This window comes from Haliotis cracherodii, unplaced genomic scaffold, assembly GCF_022045235.1.
Source record: "Haliotis cracherodii isolate W230 unplaced genomic scaffold, xgHalCrac1.p SCAF_1, whole genome shotgun sequence".
Lineage (NCBI taxonomy): Eukaryota > Metazoa > Mollusca > Gastropoda > Lepetellida > Haliotidae > Haliotis > Haliotis cracherodii.
In genome coordinates this window covers 21487009-21504918 of record NW_027266264.1, presented here as the reverse complement: position 1 = coordinate 21504918, position 17910 = coordinate 21487009, and the positions used below count along the sequence as shown (strand labels likewise).

Here is a 17910-nt window from a genome sequence, read left to right as displayed (position 1 = left end):
TCAAGAGTTGAAGATGGAATTTGACACTGGGGCTGCGGTATCCATTGTGAGTGAAAAGACTTTGTCACATCTTCAACAGTGTGTAGAGAACTTGACTGTGACACCTACGACTAAATTATACCTTGGCTACACCGGAAATAAGCTTGATCTTGCGGGACAGGTGATGGTGGAGGTTGGTTTTCAAGGAGTGACTGCGAGTCTGCCCCTATTAGTTGCCTGAGGGAACCGTGCTAGTCTGTTTGGACGTAACTGGATTGATGTGTTTGATGTTCATTGGAATATAATCAAACATGTGACTGCTAAGGATTCGCAAAGCAGTTTGAGAACTGTGTTGGATAAGCATCCTGAAGTGTTCAAGGATGGTTTGGGTACGTTCAAAGGAACGAAAGCAAAGATATATGTTGACAAGAATGCCCAACCGATCTTCCATAAAGCAAGACCAGTCCCATATACATTGAAGTAGAAGATTGAACAGGAGCTTGATCGCCTACAGAGTAATGGTACAATAGAAGCTGTAGAGTTTTCTGAATGGGCAGCACCAATAGTACCTGTGTTGAAGTCCCATTCGAGTATTAGAATCTGTGGTGACTATAAAGTGACTGTGAACAAAGTGTCCAAAGACAGATGACCTGTTCGCAACATTAGGAGGAGAAAAGTTCTATTCTAAGTTGGACCTAAGTCAAGCTTACCAGCAGGTCTTGTTGGAAGAACATTCCAAGCAGTACGTCACAATAAATAAACATAAAGGACTCTTTCGGTATAACCGTCTGCCATTTGGTGTGTCATCAGCTCCTGGTATATTTCAGCGCATCATGGAGAATACCCTACAATGTCTTGAACAAGTTCTGGTCAGGATTGATGATATTCTGATTGGTGGCCGTTCGAGGCATTAACACTTGACACTCTTAGATGAAGTTCTGAGGAGACTAGCGGCAGCAGGTCTGAGAGTTCGTAAGGAAAAAAAGTGCAGCTTCATGGCAAAAGAAGTTGTGTATCTTGGATACCGTCTGGATAGAGAGGGCACCCAACCAGTCACTGAAAAGGTCGAGGTCATCAAGGAAGCGTCACCTCCGCGGAATGTGACAGAACTGAAAAGCTATTTGGGTATGCTGAACTATTATGGAAGGTTCATGCCAAACCTTTCCACTGCTCTGGCACCGTTACACAAACTGTTACAGAAAGAAGTACCAAGGAAGTGGACAAGCCAACAACAGTCAGCTTTTGAGAAATCCAAGTCACTGCTATGTTCTGATAAAGTTCTCGTTCATTATGATGCGAAGAAGGAACTCATTCTCTGTTGTGATGCATCGCCCTACTGAGTTGGTGCGGTACTGTCTCATCGTACTGAAGAGGGAGGCGATCGTCCAATTGGATATTCATCACGCTCCCTAAACTCCGCTGAAAAAAACTATTCACAACTGGAAAAGGAAGGCTTAGCAATGCTGTTTGGTGTGAAGAAATTTCATCAGTACCTGGCAGAAAATCATTTCACTATAGAGACTGATCACAAACCGTTGTTGGGATTATTTGCTGAGACCAAAGCGATACCAATGATGGCATCAGCACGGATTCAGAGGTGGGCACTAACATTGCCTGCTTATGAGTATGAACTTGTCTACAGACCAGGATCACAGATCGCCAATGCGGATTGTCTGAGCCGACTTCCTGCGAAAGAAAAACCAAGTATTCAAGAAACACCTGTACCTCCGGAATACATCATGCTTCTGGAACTGATGGATACTTCACCTGTGACCTCCAAACATATTCGTTCATGGACGCGCCAGGATCCTGTGTTGTCAACAGTGTTGAGATATGTGCAGTGGGGATGGCCTAATTTCTGTGAAAACCCAGAAATGAAGTCATACTACTGTCGCCGTGATGAGCTGACAGTACAGGATGGCTGTGTGTTGTGGGGTAACCGTGTAGTGATTCCCCCGCCAGGTCGGGGTAGAGTTTTCACAACCCATGGATTACCCGAGATGTTAGTGAGTGACAACGGTACCTGTTTCACTAGTGAGGAATTCAAAGCATTCATGGAAAAGAATTGTATTCACCATGTGCAGACAGCTCTATATCAACCATCGTCCAATGGTCTCGCTGAAAGGTCAGTAAGGACATTCAAGGAGGGGATAAAGAAGTTACAAGGTCCGGATATTCAGACTCGTCTCGACAGATTCTTGTTCCTCTATAGAACAACACCCCAGACAACTACTGGACAAACACCAGCCGAACTTCTGGTGAACTGGAGACTACGAACACATCTAGACTTGACTCATCCTTCTGTACAGCAGACAGTAAAGAAGAGTCAATGGAGACAGAATATTCAACATGACCTACATGTGAAGGACAGAAGTATGAAGGAACAAGACACTGTGTATGTTAAGAACTTTGGAAATTGACTGAAATGGTTACCTGGTTCAGTCTCGAACAGGACAGGTCAAGTATCGTTTGAGGTAGAACTGTCTGATGGTCGAAATGTGAGGCGCCATCAGGATCATGTGCGTACTCGAGAAACGCAAGTACCCGGAGGCAATACTGACTCTCATTCAGATCAACAGGTAGAATCTGCTCTACCAGAGACGCGCGATGTCGAGATACCTGCTATCAATGACTATCCAGAGAAGGATCACGTGTCAGAGAGGATACAAGATCCTGCTTCAGAGATTGTACTATCAACAGACAATAGCAATGTTAAATCTCCCGTTCTGAGTAGATCTTCTAAGAGGACTCGACGTGAACCAAGATATTTTGAGGACTTTGTTAGGAAGTAATTGGTTAATGAGATTGAAGTGAACTCATATGTTATTTTGGGTTAAGGTAAAGTTTACTTGAACAGTAGATGTTAACATATTTCTCTTATGGCAGATACCTACTAAATCTAGAGAATGATTTTTGTAGATAGCTTTCTTTGTGTACAAATGTTGAGAAGCACCTTGGCACCTTTAATGTAGATATGTTTTGTTTAGAACTGTTTCCATCTAAAGAGGGAGGAATGTAATATCTTGATAAGTACTATATTACCTGACGTAGCCTAGAACTATGTACTGTGAGAGTAACGCGTATGAATACCTCACGTGCCTATGAAGGTAATCCGCACGTGCTGTCACTCGGCTATGACGTATGGACCGGCCATGTGGCTGGAAAATAAAAGTCTGTCCCCAACGCCTCTGGTTTTGTCTCTAGTCTGAGGGCTAGGTTATAACATTAACATAAATGGTTCATTAACTTTTCTGATTCACTTTCCTGTCTTCAGGCAATTAAAAATATATTTTGTAAACATTCACTTTTACGTGAAATAATAGAACTACATAATGATCTTGCCTCTGGCCAGTATGATATCGTCTTTTGTTGGTTACCAAGCCATGTCGGTATCACTGGTAACGCAATGGCCGATGCTGCTGCTAAGGCAGCTCTCACCAAATCTGTGACACCACTTCTTATCCCATACAGTGATTATAAAACTATAATTTGATCTTTCATCCGTGATGTGATTCAAAAGAAGTGGGACACCCAAGTAGATATCAATAAATTACATGAAATTAAACCAAATATTAGTTACACCTACTTGGGCTGTCAGTCCAGATTTGAAGAGGTCATTTTACAACGATGTCGTTATTGGCCATAGTCGATATAATCACGAATATTTGTTGAAAGGTGAAGATCCTCCATTTTGTATCCCTTGTGATGAAAGAATCACCGTCAAGCATGTCCTGCTTGATTGTGTTGATTTTTCCATCACAAGGGATAAATATTTCAAAGTTTCATCCTTAAAGGATCTTTTTTAATATCAGTGCTCATTTAATTATTGACTTTTTAAAAGAAATTGAATTGTTACTTAAATTTTGATTGATATGTTTTGTATATAATATAGTTTTTTATAATTGGTAAAATAAATTTGATAACTGAGATTGTTAGTGGCTGTATCCTCGAAGGGGGTTGAAGTAGTGTAAAATTATTGCCCCCCTGAGAGGGTATGTAAGACCACGTCTTTCAAAGTATATTTATTTTGGCCACGTTTTTAATAGTAGTATATATGGCTAAATGTGTCATAATCGCCAATAGCTGAAGGGTGATGTACATCCGGCTGGGGTCCATGCAGGTAGCAAAAGTACTGTAAGTCCCCTAGGATGGTGGTCTACCTTCAGCTGCTGGCGATCTATAGCCTGTTTGTATCTTGTATCATTATGTATAGTGCTATTCTCTGTTATAATTCCGTACTAGTTCTATATATTTTTCTCCGATGAATCTAGTAATTTTACTGTCCTTCGTTGACAGGTTTTTATACAAGTTTCAATATATGTATTATGTTTAACTATTGATAGTCACGATATGGCTGAAACATTGCCGATGTGACTTAAAAATTTAACTCACTCACCCACTTATGCAAGTATATGTATGTATATTTGTAGAATTCACCACTGCATCGATTTATCTAATTACCAAAGTAATCAGAGCATCTATGCAATTCACACACAATAACCACACACAGTAGCTCGACGGTAGCCATATGAACGTATGAAGCGTTACCAAGAGGACGTTTCAATGGATGTCATAAACAAAACACTTTTTATTAACAGAAAAAAATCATTGGATGGGAATGAAAAAACAAAACAATTGATACGACATTATTAGAATTCATTATAACTGTTCCATTTTTTGGCACCTGAACACGCAGTTGATTATTCATGTTACATAACGGTACTTTTATTACCAAATATCATTGATATTGCATGTTTGTTTGCAAGAAATATCCAATACCTGCTTGTATAGTCCGGCGACGTCTAAGTATCAACAGCATCCGTAAATGATGTGACCCTCATTAAACATCTTTCGAGCAAGATTTGTATGACACTCTTTCAAAAGAGCATGATTGATTATACCTCAACTGTTGTGACATTTAGACACCAAAGACTGGTGCTCCTGTAACAGTGTTCGACACAAAGAGGAGACAAGTCATCCCTCTAGTCATAGATACTTGGGGTTACTATTTGTCAGTTAGAATCTTGTTATGCATAGGTCAAAATATCCTGTTTGTTTCTCGGCTCTATGACGTCGGTGATGAGGAAACTGGTTCTAGTATAAGTGGGTAAATCTTTGAAAGGGAAATGCCTATTTGGCCATTACTGAACCAAATCAGGTCATCAAAATGCCCGAATTTAATATTCTCGTGTTTTGATTTTTCCAACCCGACGCCAAGTCAGATTCATATGCAAACCGAAACTGATCACCAAAGTGGGGAACAGAAATGTTACCCATGGGAGCGTCTAAAATTTTCACATTGATGTTATGATGGAGGATGTCCAGCGTTTCACATATTGAGTTTCCTAACAGAATCTTTTTCAGATTTGCTTTCAAATTGACCTGAACATTTGAAGACGGATACAAGTATATCTGCTGTTTTCACAACGTGTCATGACAAATGCCCAATCGACCAAGGAATGAAGTCGTAGTGCGATAGTGGTGTACAAAATTGAAAAATTAAATGTTTCGTCAGAATTGAACTGGATTCCTTTATAAGACTGCATAAATGCAAGCAAATCCTTGTTTGAGAATCCACCCTGTATTAATTACACTTTAATTTGGTGGTACATTTGGTGGTAACAGCGTATGTATGTGTGTGTATACATTTTGTATGATTTCTCAACAATACATTTTCGATTATTTACAGACTACAGATATATAGTTGAAATATTGCTGAGAGCAGCTTTAAACAACAAAACAAAGAAAACTGGGGCAACGTACAGACGAACGTTAGGTCAAAACCAACAGCACAATGTGTTCATAATGTTTATGAAAGATACAGGCAGCCGTCATATACCAGTAGCTGGATTGTTGCTGATTGTGGCGTTAAACGATGAACAAACTGAGGAGAACTTGCAACAGAATTCGATTATACACAGGTCCTGGCGTGTGGCTTTAGGCAACAAACTAACAAACCAAACTTTCGCAATCTTGGAAAAAGGTTCTTGTTCTCTTGATTCTTGATTTATGCCTAAAATCAGCACAAACATTTCGGCTGCAAATAGTTATAATTAAGATGCAGCAAAACATATCAGAAATTGATCCGTAAATGTACATATACAACTTGCAATAAGGCATGTTCCCGGCACACAGAATGACAAGTACATAGCGACTTTAAAGCTTATTCTCGAATTCCTTTCAGATTATCGGTTTTTGGAGTATTCTTACTCAACACTGTGTATGAAAAGTGTTAATTAAAGCTTAACAGGGTGTACAATCCGGTAAATGATGCATTCATTTCAATTAATAAGGTTGGTTTAACACTGTATTAATTATAGGAAAACTGTAACATTCGCCCAAGGACGCACGATTCTACCTACAATCTCCAAGGATTCATTAAAATACAGTTCTTGCAATGTAAGTTCCAGAATTTGAATTTAGGATAAAATGATAATGTAGAGTAATGCATCCATAATTAGCTCTGGTGAGCTTATGTTGTCGCCTGCTTGTGATCCGAAAAGAACTAACTTCTCCTGAGAAAACGCAGGACCATTGAAACATGTACTTCACATGCTTGCTCTCTGATGTCCAAAATGGCCGCCATTTTAAGTTCTCTTAAAATGCATCCCTTTGCTCTGTAAATGTTCACCTTTGAAGATGATACACAAATGAAGCTGCAATTCTGCATGAGTGTTAATATTGAACGATGCCATGATTCAAATGTAGCTTGTTCATCTGACATTGTGATTCTATTGACATTCAACAAAAAAACTCAACTTTCATTCATATTCCTCTTTTCCACAAAAGCATCTCACCTTAGTAAACAGGTTTGTTTGTTTGTTTGATGTTTAACGCCGCACTCAGCAATGTTCCAGTTATAGGACGGCGGTATGTAAATAATCGAGTCTGGACCAGACACTCAAGTGATTGATACCATGCGCATCGATCCCGCAATTTGGATACGATGACAGAAACATTGTGCGTATGAATGACAATTAGGAGATTCAAGATGGTGCAGCAACAACCCGTATGGATCCGATCTCTCCGTTACAGAATCACTTGAATTAATATTTAAATTAAAACAATGAATTTGATTTTTTTAATGCATCATTCGTTTCAGACGAAAAAATAGAAACCAAGATAAATAGTTTCATGTGACTTCTTAACTTAGATTTATATGGTTCAATCTAATCAAAATAACATCCTTTGCTCCAATTCGATACATCTCTGTCAAAATCTAACACACTCTCCATGTGGGATGTGGTTTCTCATATATCACATTTCTAAATTATCTGTAGACCGTCCGAAGCATTCGGAGCATCGTATCTGATTTCTGTGTCTCGAGAACAAATTACCCAACATGTCCTGAGCCCCGTTCCACAAAGCGATCTTAGTGCTAAGTTGGTCGTAACTCCCATACTTTATCATTGGCTTACGATCAACGTAGCACTAAGATCGCTTTGTGGAACGGGGCCCTGAAGTTCACCAGAAAAAAATGAAGGTCTGCTGATCTTGTCACATCTTCCATTACCATTCAGCATTTGTCTTCTAGTTCTTCTACCTACATTTTCGAATCCATGTTCAAAACTGGTAGGGGCGGTGGGGTAGCCTAGTAGTTTAATCGTTCGCTTTTCACGCCGAAGACCAAACAACAATCGTTTATTAACCACATGTTGTGAGACAATAAATTCGTACAAAATATATGTGGTACAGGGTTGAATGGATAAAGGTCATCCCGCTAGGGATATCCACGAAATAAGTTTTACCATGTATATAAAACAACGAGAATTCATTTTGATTTTATAAACCAAACTAAAACCTCACATACGTAAAGAAAGGATGGATAATCATTTTACAATTACAAAAATGATTACAGAATCCTCCATTATAATTGGCCCTCAAGCGAGACCAAGCTTTATGTTCCTGGTCCAATCCTCCGTCTCACCTGGTGATATTTTCTCTGTAACCAAATTATTGACATTTCTGTTTTCATAATAGATATATATGCCTTGACCACATTCCCTTTGTGGAACATTCCGCGATATATTTGAGGACGATTGAACTGTAGACAAACCTAACCCTCAAAACAAATAATGTTATGTTAAGCAAGGGTTGGTGGGGTAGCCTATTGCTTTAGCGTTCGTGAGTCATGCCGAAGACCCGGGTTCGATTCTCCACATGTGTACAATTCGTGAAGCCCATTTCTGGCGGCCCCTGCCATAATATTGCTGGAATACTGCTAGAAGCGGCGGAAAAGCATACAATTGTTCACCTGAAAAAAAACACGGGTTAAAAAAGGGAATTGCATCGGACATAATTTTTGTCAAAATTAGAAATGTCATCCACATGTCTTCCATTAAACGTTTTGAAAGCTTTACCGAGGCCTTGACTGTTGTAACCTTGATCAAACAACTTTTGAGGAAGAGTCGTGTGACGCCTTATGAACACAGGACATATACATGTAACTGAGGACTATGATTAATGTTCTAAACATATTCAACATATTTATTTAAATAGAAAACGTGTAAGATAATGTATAAAGCAATCATTTCTATAAGCTGAAACACGAGTACAGCTAGGAAAGACCTGCATAGAACAAACGGAAATGTACATTGTCGTTGTTAATTATAAATTAATTTTGTTTCTCAGCAGAATGAACATAATTACGCTCTAATGATTCCATTAACCATATCCATTGTATCATTACTCATGCAATGATATTCCCGAACATTGCTTATTGTTTTATGCTCCGGCTGTCAGTGTATTATTCCCATTTGAGGGGCATCAAGAGCATTACATGACAACATGTTGCAATATAATGGTGCTGTATTTCCTATAGCATATTGTGATATCCCAACAATGATGTGCCAGTTATCGTTTTCAACTAATTAATACGTCCTACAACGTCCATTGGAGATATTGATTCTTGAAGTTTGGCGACTGGGGCTATGATTCTATAACAGACAAAGTGACATTTTACAACTGTCTCGGGAACTTATGTCCAGGTAAAATATGTATACGTAGAAATATCTTATATTGCAACTGGAAGTGAAGCGCAAGCAGATAGAACTATGATATGGTTGTATGCTAGCCTATTTGCCTTGGGTTTTAAGCGCAACAAGGTAAGATTTGTTTTGTGCATATTTTCTTTGTTGTTATGTGGAGTCGAGAAATCTTATCTGTTAGCAAGGGATCTAGCTGAAATTTTACGCTGTAACTTTCAATAACCGTATCCCTATGCATGATTTATGTCAGGTTTGCTGTGTTGAAAACCCGGGTACTCTCCCATTGTCAGTCAACAGATTGGGAGGAACCAAACCTAAGGAACCGAAAACAATGGGCCGTCGGACAACTGGGTATTTGGAATGCAAGCGTGACATTTCGAAAACGATGTCTGCATATTTGCCATGTTTTTTCCTGAATCTTGTCAATCACATTAGTGTCAAACGGGACAGAAACTTCAATGGTACAAATGATTTCATTGGATTTATTAAAAAAAGGACAAGATCAGGTTTGTAGGCCTGGATAGGTCTGATGCTCTGTGCGGGACTATTCCAAAGACGTTTGTATTTATTGTTGTAATTGTTATTATTATTATTATTATTATTATATCAATACTGAGCATATGATAATACGAGGCTGTTCGCGGTTATGTCCGTACCAATTCTGTGAACCACAGAATGTTTCCAGTGTCTCTGCTGAATGTTGTAAGCATGTCTGACCTTTATTGATTCGAGGTTTAAACGTTGAGCTGAGACAACTCCTTGCATAACTGAAAACATTTAAACACGCTGTTGTTACATGGACATCGCCACATCCGACACAGAACATCAAGGATCAGGGTTTAAGCATCGCCTGTAACCCGGGTTGAAATTCCATGTCCAAATTAATTGGTGCAATGCCCATTCCGGGTTTGAAGTCTGTAAAGAGTGGCCTAAAACCTACTCATTGCCTCGACGATTATGACAACGGCTACGGCCTGCCTGTAGCAAGAGTATCAATAAAGAACATAAATTTGAGTCCTCAGCTATATTCCCTGATTATACATTATTTTAAACACAAAACATCAATCATTATTTTCTATCAAATTCATTCTAAAGCTTTTTATTTTGTAACGAATGCCACAAACTCCGAGTGATACAATCTACCAATCTTTTGGAACGTTTAATACCAAACAATACATTTTGTTGCCATTCAGATACGAACAATTACAAATCTAGGAGAGTAACTGGAGACGAGCCATGGAAGTGACAGGCTCCACCAAATCAGATGGACAAGCTCTTTTGCCAAAAGGGGATGCGATGGAGAGTATCAAGAAGAAGTTTATTATCTCCGCGATGGTCATATCAAACTTTATTGCATGGACAAGTTTATCGTTGATGGACCCATTTTTTCCAATCGAGGTATGTATAGAACTGAACAGGCGAGTCAGATGAGCTTACACTGCAGCCCACTATTTCGTCAAATTCCCTCTTGGGCATCGTAGAACTCCATAGTTATTTTTGTGTGGCATATTTGCGTCCCAAACAACCCCGAATGAGGGTAATAAAACATTACATTAAGTTATGCAGGAATACGCGGGTTATTCGCACCCAGTCGTATTCGTACTTTAAAGGCAAACCACGATAATCTTCTGCGTTGTAGTGAGACATGGTGATTACATACGAATAATCTGAGATTTGAGCGTACCACGCGGCTTACTGGCACGTCAAAGATATGTTTCTCTCCACTAATGCACCTGTATATTACTGACCACGTGGGTATTCCGGATCAGTGAATGCACAAATCAACCCATGCATGTTATGGGAGGTCAGAGGGGGCACAGGTGGCCCAGTCGTCTAAGGCGCCGCGATTCGCTGTGCAGAGTTGCGTCCCTTGGACACGCCAGAAACCTATGATTGTGGGTTCGAATCCCGGTTCACCCCGATTATGTTTCTAGGTTTGTCAGCACCATACCCGTGCTCGGGGGTTTCACCGAAGTGGTAAACGTCTGAGACCTGTATCACTTCGGGCTTTCCTCCCACATTAAGCTGACACGCCGTGATATAACTGGAATAATGTTAAAAGCGGCGTTAAACCCAACTCACTCACTCACTCACTCACTCACTATGGGAGGTCACTTGACGATCAGAGGGTCAGCCACGGTGACTTTGTCAGTAGCGTGTCATCGTAGAGCGGGGGTCGATGCTCATAATGTCAATCACTGGATTACCTGGTCCCGACTGGATTATTTACATGCCAAACTCAGCTAAAATATTTTTGAGTGCGGCGTTTAATATAAAAGAAAACCTCATATAGCTTGACTATTGCTGAGTGCGGCGTTAAACAACAAACAAACGTAGAAACAAACAAAAAATAGAACAATGACATATCATGAATAAGCACATACATGCAATTATCCGTCGGATAATGACGATTAGTCTTTTAGGAGCTGTATTTATATATATATATCATGTCATCGTTTTTTCATAACATTTATGAAGTCTGACTTTTAGCTTCTCAAGCTGGTTCTGAAACCTGTGCAAAATCTGTAACATGGAGAATAACACCATTGCCATCTCTCCAAGACATCGGTAGTATTTATACACAGCAAAAGTTAATAAAGTAAATAAACTTTTAAGCTTATCTCGCATGTTTTATATTCGGAGTATCAACTTCTTCCTTCTGGCCGCCGAATACGAATGCCGATGTTGACAACAAACAGGGCCCGGAATTCATTCATACCAGCTGGTATCAGGTTTCATAATGGGTTTTGTGATAAATCATTGTTTAGCATTTGTTTGCTTGTGCCAGATTTAATGTTGATTACGTTTGTGTGCTCTTATTTATTTGTATACTGAACAACAAAAGTTCCTGTGACATTGAATAAGATTAAATGTTTTTTACCAAATCTGAAACAGTTTCGGTTTGCAACAGATAAAAGACTTCTGTAAGTCTTCAAATGGTTTAATTTGCCATACTGACTTCAGAAAATGAGTGATTTCATATAAAAAAACATGAACATGCCAAAATGTCAATTTGCAAATCAATCGCGTGTGTGTCCACCTCTGGTTGCGATGCAAGCAACCCATCTTCGTCTCATGGAATGGACCAGGCGTCCCATAAAGTCCTGTGGGATATCTGTCCATATCTGCTGGAGCATGTTTCGAAGTTCCTGGAGTGTCTGTGGATCACGTGGTTGACGTCAAAGGCGCCGATCCATCTTCTCCCACATGTGCTCGATTGGTGTGGGTTCAGGGGAGCGAGCCGGCCAGGCCTAGGGGATGACATTCACGTTTTTGAAGAGAAGCCCGACAAGTCGAGCAATATGAGGCCGGGCGTTGTCATGTTGAAAGGTAATGCCTGGGCCAGGAGGACACAAAAACGGAAGAAAAACAGGGCTGATGATCTCGTCGCGGTAGCACTGTCCATTGAGATTTCCCTCTAACACTTTCAAAAGTCCTCTGTCTTGCTGTAATCCCACCCCATGCCATAACGCTGCCGCCCCTGAACCGATCTTCTTCCATGACACAATGATTGACGTAACGTTCACCTTGACGTCAGTACACTCGAACCGGTCCATCGCTGTGGCTGAGGTGAGTGAATAGAACTTGTCCCCATTGCATGGCCGACCAGCGTAGAGGCTGTCTGCACCACTGTAGACGTGCTTGACGGTAGTTGACGGTAAAATGGGACGTCTGGCGGGTCTTCTGGCGACAATCCCTGCACATCTGAGGCGACGACGTACGATTTGTGAAGATATTCTTCGAAGGCCATGGAGGCTTCTTGCAGTCACTGTTGCTGGCTGGAATCGATTTCGTAGGTGTGTTGTTGGAATCCAGTTGTCTTGTCGATTATTGGTTAAGCGTGGCCTGCCACTCAGAGGATGGTCTCCGACTGCATTCGTCTGTTGCCAACGTTGCCATAAACACCAACTGGTGTTTCTGTGGACGTTATATTGTCTTGCAACATCACGTTGACCCGATCCTGCTTCAAGCATACCAATGGCTCGCAGACGCTCATTTTCGGACAGGCGTGGCTTTTCATAATGTTGAATAACTGCGTAATTTTGTTGTTTTTCTGAGTGGTTGTTGTCAGCACGATGCTAAACAATGCATAGGGAATCCCGTTAACGCACATGTTTTTATACCCATTCTTGGGTAGTGAAATGCATGGGGCTTGCATAAAAGTCAACTTTTGTATGGAATGCATGCTGTTCTGTAGCAGGTGCGTTGTTGTGACTTGATTCCATACATGTACTACAATATTGAAAACCAAACTTTACTTGTTTGAAAAGTACACTAAAATATTGGTGTCACAGGAACTGTTGTTGTTGAGTATATGTGTGCTCATTAATAAGCTGAGATCTTGTAACCCAAATTTCCCTCGGGATAATAACTTGTCATCTTGTCTTATGGTAAACTACCTGTTTCTTTCCAGGCAAAAAAGAAAGGATTGGGGGAAACCCTCATTGGGTTAATCTACAGTAGCTCAGAATTAGTGATCTTCTTGGTGTCCCCGCTATTTGGAATTTTGGTAAGTCAAATGTCTTACAGTTTAGTAACTATCTAGATTAGGCTGCTCAATAACGATGATAGATCGACTTTAATAACCTTCTGCTACTGGATTTTTGTGCGTCTGATGACCCTCTCCGAAATTTTCTTTTTACAACAAACATTCACCTCGGCACGTAAGACCTTATTCTCGTAATGCTACAAACAGAAGATTCTTCAGATAGATCGGGTTCATCCTCTTTGACATGGTTGCCCTATGAATATTAAACCACGCATAAAAAAGCATTACAGACTGCCTACATTATATTGGCAGAGTATAAAATACTCTCTATTCGTCTTTGCTCAAGGATCTAATTGGAATAAAAAGACAATAATGAGATGAAGGGGGCTTTCTGCAAGTGTCATTCAATTCGTTCATGAACCACTTTGGTTATCTGCTAGCTCACACTTATATTGTATACCAATCTAACATTGAATGGTATGCTGCCTTGAAATGTGTTCACATTAAATGCACAAATAGGAGCAGACCCATCCACATTTGACCTTGCCACATCAGGTGACTCTTCGCTATATGGCCGAAATAATGCCGATACGACCCCACATAGCCCCAAATGCAGAACATCTTTGAAAGAAAAAGCCCATGCTTCTAGATAATTTGATGACCACTTCCGGCTTACACACCACACTGACGGTTTGGGTAAGAACATGCTATAGTACATACATTGTCATATGGCTAAAATATGTATCACTGTTTATCGCCCGCCAGCACAGGTAGTTCGATTAGTAGTAAGCAATTCCTGAAGTCAAATTGATGTGGCACCGCTGTTACTGATAACAGTAGTGAGTAGGTGGGTAAGGTTATATGCCACTTTTATCAATATTCCAGCAATATCACGGCGGGAGACACCAGCAATTTGCTTCACACATTGTACTCTTGTGGGGAATCGAACCCGGGTATTCGGCGTGAGGAGCGAACGCTGTAACCACTAGGCTACTCCACCGTCCCGTAACTGATATGATCTGCCTGACAAAAAATATAAACGTTATCAAAACGTTACAAGACTGAAAACGTTACGCTTAAAGTCCAAAACAGAACCAGTTAGTTTGGAAGATGCAAGTGCAGCTGCGAAAACTCACCAAATTCCTTTTTCCGGTACCCTTAAAACTGTACGTGCAGAAATGGTACAAAATGCAATAGTTCACTGCCAAACCATCACAGGTTATATAAATGCACAAACAATATGTCACCTAAAGCTGCACAACACAGAGAGAGGGCGTGTTTGAAATGAGCAAAAATGAGCAGAATGGTGCCAAGCACCACCAATTGCACGAAACTCTAATTGTTCATGTGTAGCCTTGTTCCATCGTCATAATAACACACAGACGGTTACACCACACATGACGACGTCACATGATGCCAGGTACCTCAACACATTGCGCAACAGTTTCGTCACAAAAGCAGAAACGGCAGCAACAGCGTTAGAACACCGCATCAGACGACGCTCTGTGCTAAGACATCTCCGAGTCGCAGAAACTGGAGTCTACCGCCTCATACGTGGAATATGGCCTTGACCACTGAACATTGACGTCGAAAAGGGTCGGCATTCGGTGAGGTTAGAACAACGCCGGCAGATCCGTGACTAACAGAGAGTGTTATTACTGACAAAAGAAGCTTCTGCTTATTCAATAATGATGGCCGTATTCGGGCTTTTCGGCGCAAGGGGAATGCCAGGATGCATTCAGGAAGTGCATGTACATGTAGCAGAGGGGTGATGGTTTGGGTAGAAAATATGTGGTAACCAACGGACGGTACTTATTGTCCGTGGCAACATCAACGACCAGATATGTAGGAATGTCGTTCTTCAACCCTTGGTGTTACCATTGAGAACGCTCTGTCTCTCGGTAATCTTGCCTTAAAATAGAATATATGAATGGATAAATGATGACATCAGAGTTCCAAGATTGATTCAGATGCAATGTGCTAAACAATCAATAACCAAGAAACATTTTAATGTAATTAATTACATAAACATATGAATACTCATAAATTACATTATTGCAGATGATTTGGTTTCAAGACATTACTATATTTTTGATGAGCTGAATAGAATAATGTTTTGAACATTATATATTTATACAGAAATAATTTCAAACTGGAACTTGTTTTAACCTTAAAACGATACAAAAACAAAATAATTTCAAATTCACAATGACCCGTCAGCTTGAAATGATGCAACATTTATGATGGACATATTTAAAGACGAATTACGGTAGTACAGGTTTGCGGATTATCGTAGTTTTCTAAAACAAGTTACCAACTTTTGTCTACCTATAAGCGGATTAGGGTACTTAAAAAACAAAGGCTGACGTTTAGTAGCGCCAACAGCATATCAGTTTGACCTCCGACGGTCAACTTGGCAATCTGGAAATGACATGCAGCCGGTGACTGCAACGCAAACAGGCATCTATTGTCTAATTCATGTCTGGTGACATGTCGTTACAGCCTAAATGTCAGATATGTCAGATATCCGAGAATTCACTGCAAAGATGCATGTGTGAACTTTATAAACTGTGATTTTTATGTTCATATTTGACATGAAGTTTTAAGCAAATGTTAGCACTATCACACCATGATTCATTCTCAAACATGTACATCAACCGGGACCAGTTCTTCAGTGGCCAGCTCGTACCCCATAGTTAACCGACTTGTGGGATCATCTTGATGGTCTGATCAGAAGAAGTCCTAGCTAATCCACCACAGTACAGCCAACAGCTGACAGCCGCACCGAGGGGCGAATGTCTGCGGATTTCCAATGACGTCAACAGGCAGCTGACGACATCGATGGGACGACAAGCGTGCATTGGTGCTTGTGCTCGTCATATTCGCGATTGAGAATGTCTGGTATCTGTGACCAACCTCAAACTGATCATGACAAAACCTGCTTTACTCTGCACATATTGTGCCCATGTCCAATTCGGCGTTATGTGCACGTCACCTGTTGTGAGATACCAGCTGATGTAATCTTCACATCATCATTGAATATCCATTTCTTGTTTGTTTCATGTTTAGCCACGGGAGTCTTTTGCCAGGTAGTATATTACTTGACTTTTGCGCATTTGCATCATCTCAGACATGTATAAGTAACGGTGGAAGTTCTAAACATTGTTTGTTATTTCAGATATCTACAGCCAGTCCACGTTTCTTCTACATTACCGGAATATTGATAATTGGTTCGACAACGATTCTCTTTGGGTGAGACGCCTTAACGCCTTAATCAATAGGCTACCCCTTTTATCCGGCTATGGAGGCCAATAATATACAAGAGGGCATTGATGTAGTGTAGTGTTGAAAAGCTCTTACATTGACTATATGCGGGGCTAGAGACATTCCTGCTGAATTCCAGCGTTTTTTATGTGATACATGGAAAATTCTACCTTACTGTATATATGAAATATGAAGGCATAAAACAGTAATCAACCGCACTAACAAGTAATAAAAATGTACACATTAACGTCAAACTGATATAGTTGTAAGAATTACACGGCATAACATATTATGCAACTGTGGAATGCGTTTTCACTGTCAACGTTTCAGGCTTTTCGTTGATTCATATCATGATGTCAGGGGCTGTGGGGTAGTCTAGTGGTTAAAGCGTTCTCTCGTTTAGCCGAAGGACGGGTTTAATTCCCCACATAGGTACGATATGTGAAGCCCATTTCTGGTGTCCCCCGCCGTGATATTGGTGGAATATTGCTAAATTCGGCGTAAAACCATACTCACTCACGTACTCATAACATAAAGTCGTAACAGTGAACGTGCAGTTTCTAACTTCGACGTCACAAACTAAACTGTATTTCGACTGATAGTTACGTAGTGTACTGTATGTAGTGGTCGTAAAAGTAATGATTGTCACAAAACTATTGGGATCAACATTATACATGCTGATTAGGTTCTAATGAGATAATATACGTAAAACGCCAGAGAATAACCACCCACGATTATCTGCCAAAACATATCCCACAGGGTGTAAAAGGCAAATTAAAGTTGAAAATTGTATGAATGGATCACTAAAAATCAGTGATGACATCAGGTGTTTGCGAAAAGAGTATAGTTCTAGTTAAGACTCCATGTGGAGCATATTTATGTACTGTTGCCTTTTTGAACTTCAGGACTTTGGACATGTCTTCGCCTGGCCTTCCCTTCATCGTTACCTGCTTTGCTGTCAGGATGATCGAAGCAACGGGAGTATCTTCATTGATATCTTCATCCTTCCTGATCGCCAGCCAAAACTATCCAGATAACATAGGGTCGATATATGTAAGACTTCCTAAATAGTATCAGAGACAAATCTTTTGATTTACTGTGAAACTGTTGATATGGTGAATATGTACGACAAGTTTAGTACATGTATGACGTATGCTTTATTATTACCGCTGAAATAAAATTTGTGCATAC

The 17910-nt window shown here is 40.3% G+C and overlaps 2 protein-coding genes across 2 annotated transcripts in view; both read left to right on the top strand.

Annotated features, from left to right (window-relative positions):
- Positions 1–1439: 1439 nt before the first annotated feature.
- On the top strand, positions 1440–2399 carry LOC139454652 (uncharacterized). The gene has a single exon (XM_071236421.1). It carries the CDS (start codon positions 1440–1442, stop codon positions 2397–2399), a length of 960 nt encoding a protein of 319 aa, XP_071092522.1.
- A 6487-nt stretch (positions 2400–8886) lies between these two features.
- LOC139461875 (MFS-type transporter SLC18B1-like) overlaps positions 8887–17910 on the top strand; it is a 32003-nt gene continuing 22979 nt past the window's right edge. The window contains exons 1-5 of the mRNA XM_071243360.1: positions 8887–8966; positions 10160–10364; positions 13381–13476; positions 16634–16707; positions 17625–17772. Coding sequence (XP_071099461.1) covers positions 10203–10364; positions 13381–13476; positions 16634–16707; positions 17625–17772 — 480 coding nt within the window. The 5' untranslated portion in view covers positions 8887–8966; positions 10160–10202. The remainder of the gene's footprint in view (positions 8967–10159; positions 10365–13380; positions 13477–16633; positions 16708–17624; positions 17773–17910) is intronic.

Excerpts from the sequence above, each read along its gene's own strand:
- LOC139454652 (XM_071236421.1), top strand. The coding sequence starts at position 1,440 with ATGCTGTTTGGTGTGAAGAAATTTCATCAGTACCTGGCAGAAAATCAT.